The sequence below is a fragment of the Pseudoliparis swirei genome, chromosome 7 (genome assembly GCF_029220125.1).
Source record: "Pseudoliparis swirei isolate HS2019 ecotype Mariana Trench chromosome 7, NWPU_hadal_v1, whole genome shotgun sequence".
In the NCBI taxonomy this organism is placed as follows: Eukaryota; Metazoa; Chordata; class Actinopteri; order Perciformes; family Liparidae; genus Pseudoliparis; species Pseudoliparis swirei.
Genome location: NC_079394.1, coordinates 14312137 through 14326462, shown reverse-complemented (window position 1 = coordinate 14326462; position 14326 = coordinate 14312137). Strand labels below are relative to the sequence as shown.

The following is a 14326-nucleotide window of genomic DNA, read 5'->3' as shown; positions in this document are numbered from 1 at the left end:
AGGTAGAGACAGAACAGATTCAGGGAAAAGTCCATGAGGACTGTTCAGGCAACAAAAAAGGAAGTTCGTTCATGAATGACTTTAACCATATTATATATGGCTTCAAACAACGTGGATGTGGTGACAAAAACAAAAAAAAGTCAACTGCACCCCCCCCCCCCCCCCTCCCCCGTTGTCACCTTTTTCACCCCTCATGAGTTTGCAAGTATGACAAGTACACAAGCATACTTGTACCTGAGTATTTTATTTTCATGCTACGTTCATGCTACGTTCTGTAAGAAGTTTTGTTATAAAATAAACAAAATCAAGTTATTTGTTGCGTTTCCTTTTCAGATTTTTGACTGTTTAACCAGAGGAGTCGCCCCCTGGTGGTCAGGAGAGAGAATGCAGCTTTAATACAGGGGGCTTCTTCCTCAGAAGTGGCATGGTCTATTTTTACAGCGATGTTCTAAATGGCGTCCCTCTGTTATTTACTGTTCTCTCATAAATGACCTCTCTCCTTCTAAAGATCCTTCAACGACCGTCTCTCCTCCTCGTCCCCGAGGACGTCCCAGTCGGCCTTAATGGGTGCTCGATGGGCGAGGTTAAACACACACACACACACCTGTCTGTGTGCTTGTGTTCATGTTTACTGTGTGAACGTCCATCTCTCCTCTAACAGCCCCCCCCCCACCCCTCCTCCTCTCTTTAAAGGTTAGTCTCACAGGCAGTGGTGCCAATAAAAGCTGCTCGTCTGCTGTAATGAATGAAGACGAGGACGGAGGAGACAAGGAGACGGGGGGAGGAGACAAGGAGGAGAGCGGAGGGAACAAGAAGACGAAGAGGAGGAGGGACGAATCAAAGGTTCAGTCCCTAAAAGATAGAGAGGACGAGTTTCCTCTCACTGACTAAAAACTATATGAATTCTGCTTATTGTTTCCTCGTTTTTGTTTTAAAGCAGCAGGTCCATAACAAATATGTTCCTGGGTTTTATCATTTATATATTATATACATATATATATATAATTGTTTGTTTTGTAACCTTGTAAGGAAAAGTGAGACGTGAATAGAATTGTATTATTTTTTTACTATTACTACTGTTTTGGTATTACTACCATTATCATCATAATAATAATTATTATTATATAAATAAATAGGTTGGTACATTAGATAAAAAATATATGATTAAATATAATATATAAATATTATATTTATATGATATATAATAATATAGAATATTAAAACATATTTTGTTATATATAATATGTTATATATAACAAAATATTGAATATTATTATAATATATATTTATATAAAATGTGCATCCATTCAAAAAAGATATTTAATGAATATTCCATAAAGTTTTATGTAAGTTCATAAAGTGTCTCTTATGTCTTCAGGCTCAGTTTTAATGAAAGCTTTTATCTGGTTAAAGATGGCCGCTTTAAAACTAATTTATGTTCTGCTTGTTTTTGTGTTCGGCCGCCGGTATAGATCCTGTGGGGGTGGGGGGAGGGTGATGGTCTACTGGGGGGGCGGGGGGTTGTTAGTGATGGTCTGCCGGTCTCCAGCGGCCCCTGCGGCGGCTCTAATGTCGGTGTGATTTACAGACCGCTGGACAAACAAGCATCATTACCGCGGCCTGTAAACGCCGAGCGCTCCCAAAGTGGGGTCTGGGGACCCTCGGGGGGCCCCTCCAGAGGCTCCCGGGGGTCCCCTCAGAGAAACGAGAGTTTTATTTGACCGTTGTTTCATTCAGGAGCAGATGCAGACGCAGGATGAGCGATCAGAGGGCCGAGTCGCTCTCACCGAACACTTAACGCGCTTTAACGGCTCCAAGAAAATGAAATCATTCTTATCAAGTCGTTTTTTACTGCGAGAGAAAAAAGTTTCTCAGTGTAGGAAGATTATTTCAAATGTTTCCAATAAAAACAAAAAGTCGTCTTCATTAAGTTTTTTTTTCTTGATTTCAATATTTCTGTTTCAGGATACACACATTTGGAATACATTGATATTTTTTTTAACTTTTGCATTTCCAGGTAAAACATGTTTATAATCAATGATTATTATCAATGTCCTCCACGGAACTAGGAAAGAATTAAACAATAAACCTCAAGGAGAAACGTTTTCTAAAAGTCAAATCAGTTAAAATAGTAACAACTTGGCAAATTAACAATGAAGCAAATTAACAACGTATTAAATTTCCGATGTAGAAATTTAACAATGTAGCATCACAATGTAACGTAACAATTTAGCGTAAACATGTAGCGTAACGAAGTGGCGTAACGACGTGGCGTAACAATGTGGCGTAACCACGCGGCGTGAAGATGCAGCGTAACGACCCGTATTAACGACGTGGCGTAACGACGCGTAGTAAAGATGTAGCATATCGATGTGGCATGACGACGTGGCTCGACGACGTGGCGTAACGACGTAGCGTAACGACGTAGCGTAACGACGTAGCGTAAGGAGGTAACATGAACATATAGCATAAAACGTAGCATAAACACGTAGCATAACACGTAGCGTAAACATAATAGCTTAAACAACGTAGCTTAAACAACGTTGCTTAAACAACGTTACTTAAACAAAGAAGCGTAAACAACGTAGATTAAACAACGTACAATGTTAACATTTATTCCCGGTGATTATTATGAGAAAATAATATTTAATTCAGTGTACAAATTTAAGTTAATTAAGAAATGTTCAATCAGCTTCATCCAGCAAAAAAAGAAGAGAAAAACATTACGATTTTATTATTAGCAACAAAACACCAACATTAAACATGTTCTTGATGTGGTGGACATTTCTTCTTCTGCATAAATAAATAAAACACAGAATATTATTGTCACATTTTGTTGAAACTAAATTACACCGAAATATCGTCAAGATTACAGCGTGAAATAATCCGATGTGACAACCACTTATAATAAAATAAAAAATCATCATATTTGAGTTTAAGGCAGCGCGTGGCTCCTCCGGGACAAACAGAGGCCAAGCACACTGACAAGTCTTCAAACGGCCTCTGTACAACTACAATGCTGCCCTCCGGTGGCGGTGCGGAGGAACTGCAGAGCAACAACGACTCACTTCTGTGACTGCAAAGGGACGAGTATCGTCCTCTTAATTAAATTAGTATTATTCATTATTGTTTTTATTGATTTATCCCTTCGTGTCCGATTCAGATATATATATATATAAATATTTAAATAAATATATTCGATATTTAATTATTTATTCATTTTATGAAAAAATATATTTTTATTTTCAATACATCAATTAATCGTATTGTACTTGATTTTGTTGTCATCTCGTTTGATTTTTGTTATGAAAGTAAAGCAAAAATATTATAAATTAAGTAAAGAAGAGCGCTAAATAAATGTTATATAACACACTGTTATAAATACACACAATTACGCTATGTGAAGAGTGTATCAGGTAGAAATATATGAATGAAAAGTTTTCAGCTGATTTTTATACTATTATATTCATGTTTCTTTCAAAAAAGCCTAAATTAAATATGTAAAAAATATAAAATTTAGGCCAAAAGTATGAACATGTCTATTTCTAAGTAGCATATCAGATTAAACTCTTTATTGTGGTTTAAAGTCACGGATTAAACTGTTTATTCTGGTTTAAAGTCACACGATAAACATAAATGCATAAACCTGCACGTGGAACCCTCTGGCGTGGAGGCGTGTGTTGGTGGTGTAATACCTCCTACTTCCTGAAGGGTGCGTTCGTCTCCATCATGGCTGACGGAGCAGAAGAACCTCCTCCTCCCTGTGGCATTAAAGGCCTGACGTCCCAGCATGCCGCGGGGCGCCCGGCGCTGTCAATTAAATGTGATTGACTGAGTAAAAGAAGCTCACAAATCAGGCAACGCAACGGACACCAAAATCTATACATGACCCCCCCCCCCCCCCACCTGGCTGTCAAATCAAGCGCTTGTCTCGTCCGTTTTCATAGCCGAGACAACCGCATGTGTGTGTGTGTGTGTGTGTGAGAGAGAGAGCCCCCCCCCCTCCTCAACCCCTTCCATCCAAACACACAGAACCAATTAGCGGCTCTGGATCCTGGTCCGCGGGCCCCTGGGTATCGACACAAACCGTGGTCCAATAAATGAGGTCTAATTTATCAGTTTAACCCCCCCCCCCCCTCTTCCCGTCTTCGCTGCTCTCCGTGTTGTTTTGCTAATTCGTGAAGAATGATTGATGGACGTCATTAGAGAGAACCCTCCCCCTCCCACCCGCACAACACATATTAGTCTCCCGTGTGTGTGTGTGTGGGGGGGGGGGGATCCGGCGTGGGAACCATCAAAAGGCCCATCTGCTGCCCGACACCATTTATCTGTCACCTTAAGTGCTTTTGATTTCTAGGCTCTGATCCAGAGATACACCTCCATGGGCGTGGTCAAAAGCGGGGCCCAGGGACCCTGTGGGGGACCTCTGTAGGAGCAGGAGGAGGTCTCAGGAGGAGGTCTTCAGGAGGTGATCTCAGGAGGAGGTCTCAGGAGGTGGTCTCAGGAGGAGGTCTTCAGGAGGAGGTCTCAGGAGGAGGTCTTCAGGAGGGTCTTCAGGAGGAGGTCTCAGGAGGTGGTCTCAGGAGGAGGTCTTCAGGAGGTGGTCTCAGGAGGAGGTCTTCAGGAGGAGGTCTCAGGAGGTGGTCTCAGGAGGAGGTCTCAGGAGGAGGTCTTCAGGAGGTGATCTCAGGAGGTGATCTCAGGAGGAGGTCTCAGGAGGAGGTCTCAGGAGGAGGTCTCAGGAGGTGGTCTCAGGAGGAGGTCTTCAGGAGGAGGTCTCAGGAGGAGGTCTTCAGGAGGTGATCTCAGGAGGTGATCTCAGGAGGAGGTCTTACTGATGTTTCTTCCTTGTATTGTTTTTTAAATATGTTTAACAAACTAAATGAATGCAATTATGTAAATGACCAAACAATTCAGGTTTCTAGTTTTAAGCAGATTTAACTCAAAACTACAGTTCTGAGTTACATATTTATATATAAATACATGTATTTATATATATATATATATAAATACATGTATATAAATAAGCATATTTAGATAAATATATATATTTAAGTAAAAATATATACTAAAATTCATTTATAGGAATATATATATATATTTATATGAATATATACTAAAATACATGTATATAAATATAATTATATAAATACATACAAATGTATATATTTATATATATAAATACATACAAATGTATATATTTATATATATAAATACATGTATCTAAATGAATACAATTTTGGATATATATATATATATATACATGTATATGAATATATATGTGATCTGAAGCGGACACTAAGGAGACCGCTGCTCATCGTCTTCTCCTGTTCCTTTAACAAAAGATAAACATCTCAGGTTGTTTGTAATCCTACAAAATAAAACGTAGAAATATTCCAGAAGCAAACAAGGAAACACTGAAACGAGCCGAGGCTCCGGAATCAAAGTATAAACAGGAAGTGGAAGCCTGATTCTTTCTTCTTCTAGTGGCTTTAAGACCTGAACACATGACGTCAGAGTTTTCTTTCAGAGATCAAACGTCTTCACTGTGGGGTGTAATGCACCTGGCCGCCACTAGGGGGTGCTGGCGAGGCGCTAGTGTCTCCAGACCGGGTAAAGGCGGCAGACTCCTGGAGAAGCATCCAATCAAAACCTGCTGTCATCGGCGACTCATTAAGCAGCTTCAAAATAAAAACTTTTTAAAGTGTAAAGTAATGCGAGAGCGTTTTATTGTGATTAAATATAATAGTAATGCTCCACCGGTAAATGTCTTTAAAACGCCACTACACTACTTAATGCCATAGACAATAACGTGACACAGGCGTGTGGTATGATGCAAAAACAAATACTTTATATATATATATATATATATATCTACACACACACAGTAGTTTGAGAAGGAGTGCTGGTGCACGTTAACCATGTGCACGGTTTTAACCACATAAATATTAATACTTTAATCTCCATTTAGATGGATTTGTTTTGGTTTGTTTGAAGAGACCAAAAAACACTGAATCACAAAATAAAATATAAAAACATGTGAAAGTTATTAATAATGTGTCAATGAAAACATTTAAACACAATAAAAGTCAACAAGGAAACAAGAGTTCCTGTTTTCGTCAAAACACGAGAAACTTTTCGGTAGAAAAGTTATGAAGGTTATAAATGACTTAATAATCTGGTTTCATTTATTATTTTGGGCGCTGACACAATTTAATAAATCGAGACATTTTTTAAATATTATGTCTTATAATTAAATAATCTGATTTTACACATTTCATTTTGCTAATTTTACTTTTTTCTTACAGTTGTTATTCATTTATTATAAATAACTTCATTTGGGTCCTTCCTGAAGACTTTGAAGTTTGAGAGGTTCAACATGATGAAACCTGATTGGTTGATGACTCACCTGTAAAACACCGGGTCACGTTTTAGTCCGTACTTAAAAACACGTTGACGTGTTCCTTCCTCACGTCGTCTCCACTGGTCTGTTAAACGTTGCTGCTTTTGCTCTTCACCTTGGCTCCGCCCCCTCTGCTCTCTGACTTCCTGCCAGGTGAGTTCTGACAGGCGGCGGCCGTCTGACTGTTGTTGTTGTTGTTGTTGTGGTTCGTGTTGCCGCTCAGCGACTCCATGATGGAGCGGAACGCCCCGAACGGGCGCCGGCCCTCCGAGCCGCCGCCCGTCTGCGTCCTCTCCTTCCCATGATGCACCTTGGCGGTAAGCTCCGCCTCCGGGTTGGAGCTCTTGTGCACCTGCTCGTCGAAGGTGACCCTCAGCTTGAGGGTCTGGGACGTCTTCCGGCGGGCCGACGGCGATTTCAGGGCGCTCTTGGGGCTGGTGGCGGCGGCGTCAGGCGCCTCCGGGTCGCTGGAGGTGGGGGAGGGGTCGTGAGCGACGCCGTCCGCCGACCTGGACCCGCTGAGAGGAAACGCCGGCTTCTTTTCGCCTGTGGAGGAGGAGGAAGAGGAGCAGGGGAGGTTCTTAGTCACCGCCGGCTCCTCCTCCGCGATTGGCAGGTGGGTCGGCCTATCGGGGCGCAGAGTGTTACAGGCTGACGCCCCCGGGGTTTTGCCGTCCTCCGGTGGGTAAACGTCCGAATCCGATTCGCTGAGCGAGCGCTGCATGATCTGCTTGAGTCTCGCCAGCTTCAGCTCTCGCCGCTCCACCAGCTCCGTCCGCCGGGCCCCCGGCGCCACCGCCGAGGCCCCCGGGCCGCACGGCGCCGCCGCCAGCCTGGGACAGGGCGTGTCCGACGAATCCGGGGCCACGCCTACCTGGTGGACCGACCAACCGTCGCCTGGCGTCCCCTCCGCAGTCAACATCATCTCTGGCCACGCCTCCCCAGAATGCTGCTGGGAGCTGGAATCCAGAGAGCCAGACGGGGTCCTGAACTTATACATGTTCTGAGCTATTAATGGTGTGTGTGTGTGTGTGTGTTACCTGGGGGATCTGGACGGTGTGCCCTCAGTCTTGTGGGGGTCCATCAGTCTCTGCAGCTGTTTCTGGAGGGTCGTCCTCTCTGATGCCTGTCTGCGTGACAAACCACAGCGTTAATATTTTAACGCAACGTTAGCGGCGGCCAATCAGAGTGCGGCGTCTCCTCCTCCACGTCGTACAGGAGGAGACCGAGGAGAGAAGAATATGAGGAGGAGGAAGAGAGATGAGGAGAAGGAGGATGAAGAGTAGGAGGCGAGAGGAAGAGTATGAGGAGGATGAAGAGTAGGTGGAGGCGGGAGGAGGAGGAGGATGAAGAGTAGGAGAAGGCGGGAGGAGGAGGAGGAAGCTTCTAACCATTACAACAAAGAGTCTCTAAACACAAACTCACTCGTTGAGCTGTTTGGTGAGTTTGACGACCTGCGACGCCAGAGACATGCAGGTCTCCACGACGACCAGGTAGCGGGCGCAGGTGGTGTGTCCGTGCCGCTCGGCACTCTGGGAAGGCCGCGCCCCCTGCTGGTTCTGCACCGTCACGTTGGATCCGTACTCCACCAGCGTCTGGAAGCCACAGACACAGGTTCATGTCCTCACGCCCGGGACCTGGTCCCCACGAAGAGGGGAGGGACGGCGCACACACACACACACGCACACACACACACACGGTGTCCGTTCGGAGCCACACACACACCTGTATGCAGGTGAGGTGTCCGTTCTGAGCCGCCACGTGGACCGCGGTGCTCCCGGTCTGGTCTACCTCGTCCAGGGAGATGGCCTGTTCCTGCATGAATTGCAGCAGCCACAGCAGGACCTTCTCCTGGAGAGACATGATTATCTCTCGTGTGTGTGTGTGTGTGTGTGTGCGTGCGTGCGTGCGTGTGCGCGCGTGTGTGTGTGTGTTACCTGTCCGTAGCGGGCAGCGTAGTGGATCAGACTGGGATGTTCTCTGGAGCAGCTCAGCTCAGCGATGGCCTCCGTCTCACTGACCATCCACCTCACACACTCCAGGTGACCGTTCTGCGACACACACACACACACGTTACGCACAGACATGTTACACACACACACACATCAACATATTACAGGCACACATACACATTACACCCACCCACACATTTCAACATGTTACACAAACACACTCACGCACACTCACCTTGTCCCACACAAACTCATTTTGACACACACTCACCTTCTCACACACACTCACACACACACACACACACACACTTACACCCTCACCTTGACAGACACACTCACCTTGACACACACACACACACACACTTACACCCTCACCTTGACAGACACACTCACCTTGACACACACACACACACACCCCCACACCCCGACACACACACTTACACCCTCACCTTGACAGACACCCTCACCTTGACACACACACCCCCACACACACACTCACCTTGACCCCCCCCCCCTCACCTTGACCCCCAGCCCGGCGGGCGTGAGCTGCATGGCGTTCCTCTCGTTGAGGCCGTCCTCCCCCATCAGGGACGTGAGGTGCTGCAGACAGTCGGCGTGGCCGTGACAGGCCGACACGTGCAGCAGGTTGTTCCCCTCCGGGTCTCTGATCAGCTCCAGGTTGTCCGTCGCCAGGTGAGGCTGCAGGAGGAGCAGGAGGAGGTGATGAAGAGGAGGAACAGACCAATGAGAAGTGTCTCTCCCTCTACTCACCAGCAGAGAGATCTGTCCGTCTCGGATGATGTTGATGATGTTCTGGTTCTTCTTGGTCTCCTCGTCCACCTCAACTCCTCCGAACCCCCTCGGACCACCTCCTGCTGCTCCTCCCCCAGGAGCCCAGGGCCTGGAGGCGTCTTGCCGGCCCACGCTGCCCCCCGCCATGGGGAACGTGGTCCCGGGGCCTCCTGGGGGCTCCAGGCCCGGCCTCTGGTTCTGGTTCTGGGCATCCGGGTAGACGCGAGCCGACAGCAGCTTGTCTGGAAGAGATGAAACAAAGTCAGAGCAGAAGGAGGCAGAAGGAGAACACAAGAGGAGATCACAAGAGGAGAACACAAGAGAAGAACACAAGGAGAACACAGGGAGAACACAGGGAGAACACAAGCTCTTCAGGTCCTACCTGCATCAGAGAAGGAGGAGAGGGAGGAGGAGCAGCTGAGGAGGCCCGAGGGGAGCAGCTCCGACTGGAAGCCTCCCCCGGCCGAGGAGCGCTGGAGGAGGTGAAGGTCTGGATCCATGGACTTGGACTTCCTCAGGTCAGACCACTTCACCGGAGACCGAACACAGTACTGCAGGAGCAGAGCATGTATTATTATAGATTAATTTTTTTCTAGGTTCTTAATTCTCTTTTTTACATGTTTTTATTTATTTTTTTGTGGTTTTTTTAACATGTTTTTATTTCTGTGGTGTACAAATAAAGGATATACATATTCTTCTTTTTCACATTTCTTGGGTAGTTTATTTTCAGTATATATATATATAGAAAAATGTCGTGCTTTTACTCTGAAGGCCGGATGCAGCTTGAAGTTGACTCAAATGTGTTATAGAGTACCTGAGCCTGTGAGCTGCTGCTTCCCAGGCTCAGAGGCTCGCTGTGGGGCAACGTCGAGCTCTTCAGGCCTCCTTCTCCTCCTCCTGCTCCTCCTGCTCCTCTCCTCTCCAGGGTGCCTCCTCCTCCCCGACTGCTCCCCGTTACAGAGCGCTTGTCGTGGGCCACGCGGGGCAGCGTGGACATCTGCTGGCTGGACTTGATGTAGGGCACGTCCAGGATCTCGTCCATGTCCAGGTCGTAGTGCTCCAGCTCGCCGAAGAGAGCCTGGGGGTCTCCGCTCTCCCCCTTGGTTTCTCCCCCCCCCGGCCCGTCGGAGGCGCCTGCGGCCGTTTTGTCAGAGGAGGCGGGCTCATCCTTGCCGGCCTCCCCCTGCCCCTCCTGGACTTTGCCCTCCGAGTCCGAGTCGGTGGTCTCCGGCTGGTGTTTGAGGGGCGAGACCCTCTTCACGGGCCGGAACTTACTGTGGGCCTCGGGGAGCCCCGTGGGTTTGATACCCACGCCGCCAACGCTGCCGCCGCCACCACCGCCATGGGAGGAGGCGCTGCGACTCCAGTTGATGGCAGGAGCTGCAGGAAGAGGAGGCGCGAGGAGATCAGAGGTTAACATCTTCACAGACGTTTAATTAGTCCTGGTGGTCTTTAAAGAACACATTTTTTATTGTTCATATGTTTGATTTTATATTTTCGGGTCGGGACTCCCAGGGAGTAATTTCCTCCTGATGGTCAAAGGTCAAACTGAAGCCCTCTATAGTGAGCAGGTACCTGGCCGGTCCTCGGCTGCACCGTCACTCCTCCTGGACAACTCAGGGATGTTCTTCAGAGACGTCACAGAATACTGGAGAGAGAGAGAGAGAGAGGGTTACTGTGAGAGAGAGACGGAGAGAGCGAGAGGGTTACTGTGAGAGACAGACAGAGAGACAGACAGACGACTGACCACTGCATCATCGGAGAAGTCGATCTCATCCAGGTCCAGGTATTCAGGAGCCTCCATCTTCACAATGACATAATCACGACCAGCTGGAATAAATAATAACACGTTAGACGACAACACAGTATAGAAGTCTATGCTTCATGCGTTAACTCTGCATTCTCTCTCCTGACCACCAGGGGGCGACTCTTCTGGTTGTATAGAAGTCTATGCTATATATATATATATATATATATATTAGGGCTGTCAATCGAGTAAAAAAAATTAACTAATTAATCGCACATTTTGAAATTCATTAATCGCGATTAAGTTTTTTTCTCTTCTTTTTAAAGACAAAACTTCCCACAGAGCTGTGTTTTCAAAGAGGCTCCTACATATAAAGTGCCAGCGAGGTATTTAATATCGTGGATGATAAATTGTTTCTTCAGTGAAACATCAGATTAGTAAACAAAAAGAAGTATATTGAGACCCCATTGGTCCTGTCATCTTTAACATTGAACAGCAGAACCAGTGGCCTTGGTAACTGACTGACATTCAAATATGTCACGTTCACCCTCTGGAGGCTGGGGGCATGTTCTCCATTTTACAAAAAAAGATAAATTCACCTTTTAAAGGCGTTTGCATGTGACACATACCCCCACGTGTTATACATCACACATTCCAGAACCATCTCAGCTCTATATATATTGAGGCACATTGTCCTCGCGCCGTGTTCTCTGGTTCTCTGACTGACAGGCTGCTAATGAGCCTTACCTGTGAGGTGGGAGGTCCTTGTGATTTACTGAGTGTTCATTGGTTGTTTTTTTTGGAAAATGTTGACAGACAAACGGATTGACCAATCACGGTGAAGGTTTCGTGTGACGAGTTCTTTCCGCGCCGCGTCACCCGACACGTCGCCCTCCGTTCCTCTGTGTATCAGAGGGGGAGACGGGAGGAAGGAGGAGCAGGAGGAAACCCGACTGATTCATCCACGAGTTAAACTGATTTATGCTCCTTATTTTCGCTGAGAAATATTTTTTTAAATAACGGAAACAGTGTTAAACCGTACTGCCGCGGTTTAACACTCAGAGGAGTGTAAAAACTTCAACGAACACCGGAAGTAAACAAAGTTGCGTTAATTGCGTTAAAATATTTTAGTGCGTTAACGCGGCCAAATTAATCGCATAGATTAACGCGTTAACGCTGACAGCCCTAATATATATTATATATATATATATCATGTGTTAAAGCTACAACCGTTAGTGAGTTAAACCATTCGTGAGTTAAGCCATTAGTGAGTTAAACCGTTAGTAAGTTAAACCATTAGTGAGTTAAACCGTTACTGAGTTAAGCCGTTAGTTAAACCGACGTTATGTGCGCGTGAAGCAACGGGAGGGTAATTAGCTTAGATCGCGTTAGCTAACGTGAAGCTAACCGACTAGCCGGTTGTAACAACAATAGAAAGCTCCGGTAAAAACAACGGAATAAAACGCGTCCCGGGGCCGAGGCGCTGTGTTGTTCCGATTAACGGGCCGTTCGGATGACACCGTACCTTGTGGGAGTCAGGCGGCCGAGCAGAAGGAGCTGCAGGAGACAGCTAGCCGATCCAGCTGTGCAGCACAAAGACTGTGACGTATGAGCAGCAGAGAGGGGGAGGCGCCGAGGAGAGGGCTCACTCCGAACGCGTTTCTAAAGCACCATGTCTGAGGAGAACTACAATGTTCTTTTCTACCCTTGCAACTAAGAGTGTATTGTGTTTTTATTTTATGTATGTGTATGTTTGAGGATTAAATGAAAAATGAAATGGTGGAAATCCCCTATGAATGGACTTGAAAGACAATTAAAAGTAAGATATTATATTAATCTGTTTTTATCAATAATGAGCATTTCATTTATACATGTTGAGCCTTTATATATATATATAATGTCATATTATGTATGATTATTGTATGTATTTTTATTTTTCAAGTATCTTTGAGTACTATGAAAAGCGCTATAGAAATTCTATGTATTATTATTTTTATTATTATTACTATCTTTTTTATTTATACAATTATTGTTATGACATGCTACATTGTCCTCTTTCCAATAAAGGAATGACTGCTGTTTTCAAGTCACTTTATGTACTTTTTTTGCTCCACCATATTCATCCTCTCAATAGACGATCTTAGCAGAATGGTCCGTTATCCTGAGAATAAAAACGACAATAGAATGTCAGTGTTCAGCGGATTTATTCTTATTAAAACATCTATAGATACATGGAGTCTACTCATTACATTGTATTATATTAGTCAATATTATTATCTTAATCTTCATTTTGAACCACGATCCATTTGTTTTAGTTTGTTAACATCTGGCCAGGACAATAACAATGATAACCATGTTATAGAAATATACCGTTGTTGATTGTAATCTATATTCTTAAACTTATTTGCCCTCATTACTCATTTTGAATTCTGGGGTTTATCTTTCTGCAGATACAAGTTATTTTAATCCTAATTATAGTCACTGTGTGATGAGTGTGGTGCTTTTTTCTGTGTTGTATCTAACATTAGAGTCAGAGAGTCAAACATCTAGTTACATAAGTGTTGCTTCAGTCTATAAATGTCCTCTGAGTTTCCATAATAACAGACTGTGGACTGCGGTCCGGCTAGTTTAACGCTCATCAGCCCAGTTCGACCACGGCAGCGCCCTCTAGCGGCTGCTTTCAGAACTAATCCAACTGGCTCATTGCAGTTGTTTTGTGTTTTTACAATTAAACGAAATGGCTCATGCGATATAGTACAATATATGTCATGTGACCAGAAGTACAATAGATGTCATTTAACCAGAAGTACAATATATGTCATGTGATCAGAATTACAATAGATCTCATGTGACAAGACGAACAATAGATGTCATGTGACCAGATGAACAGTAGATGTCATGTGACTAGATGAACAGTAGATGTCATGTGACTAGAAGAACAATATATGTCATGTGAGTTGTTGATGTGTGTAACAGGAGAACAACAAGTATTGTTTTTCATTTGTTTCCACAAGCGTTTATATCACATATATTTTTACTAAATTCTTTCTCTTGAGAATATTGTGTGTTTTCCAATATTTAGCTTCCACTATGAAACATGTCCATAAATACATCTGTTCTAATTCAACAAGCTTTATTACAGTTTTTCTCCATTGCTTTGGCTCAATTCTTGAAACAGAAATGACATTCTCAAAACAACTCGTGCAAACCTCCAAACCACTGGGCACTTGTTCACAACAGATTTGAATTTCTCATTCCTTTCATCAAATTGCAATTGTTTTAGAAACTCCTTGCAAATGACAAGTACAATTGCCTACAGCTTGCACACATTTCAAATGATTTAGCACATCTGTGCACATGGTTAGGTACAATTGCCTTCAGTTAGCCCACTTACCAATTGAATACATCTTGCTGGTCTAAACCGACTGTTGC

The 14326-nt window shown here is 44.7% G+C and overlaps 1 protein-coding gene across 2 annotated transcripts; it reads right to left on the bottom strand.

Moving 5' to 3' along the window:
• Positions 1-5712: 5712 nt before the first annotated feature.
• On the bottom strand, positions 5713-12500 carry sncaip (synuclein, alpha interacting protein). 2 transcript variants are annotated; one of them, XM_056419796.1, is made up of 12 exons: positions 12420-12500; positions 10895-10977; positions 10723-10795; positions 9962-10527; positions 9530-9698; positions 9127-9389; positions 8875-9054; positions 8341-8454; positions 8129-8254; positions 7829-7998; positions 7444-7533; positions 5713-7362 (listed from the first exon to the last, which is right to left on the bottom strand). In XM_056419796.1, the coding sequence occupies exons 2-12, from the start codon at positions 10949-10951 to the stop codon at positions 6492-6494; spliced, it is 2679 nt and encodes an 892-aa protein (XP_056275771.1). In that variant the 5' UTR covers positions 10952-10977; positions 12420-12500; the 3' UTR covers positions 5713-6491. The 2 variants fall into 2 exon arrangements, with proteins under 2 accessions (XP_056275771.1, XP_056275770.1); XM_056419795.1 differs by lacking the exon at positions 12420-12500 and adding an exon at positions 11642-12370.
• Between the last annotated feature and the right edge of the window lie 1826 nt (positions 12501-14326).

Bases quoted from the DNA above. Each gene is read 5' to 3' on its own strand.
- sncaip (XM_056419796.1), bottom strand. From the start codon at position 10,951: ATGGAGGCTCCTGAATACCTGGACCTGGATGAGATCGACTTCTCCGAT. The intron at 8,455-8,874 runs GTGAGGGGGGGG...TGTGTGTCGCAG, and splicing joins CCGCCGGGCTGGGGGTCAAG to AACGGTCACCTGGAGTGTGT. The intron at 7,534-7,828 runs GTGAGTTTGTGT...TTTGTCACGCAG, and splicing joins CTCACCAAACAGCTCAACGA to ACAGGCATCAGAGAGGACGA.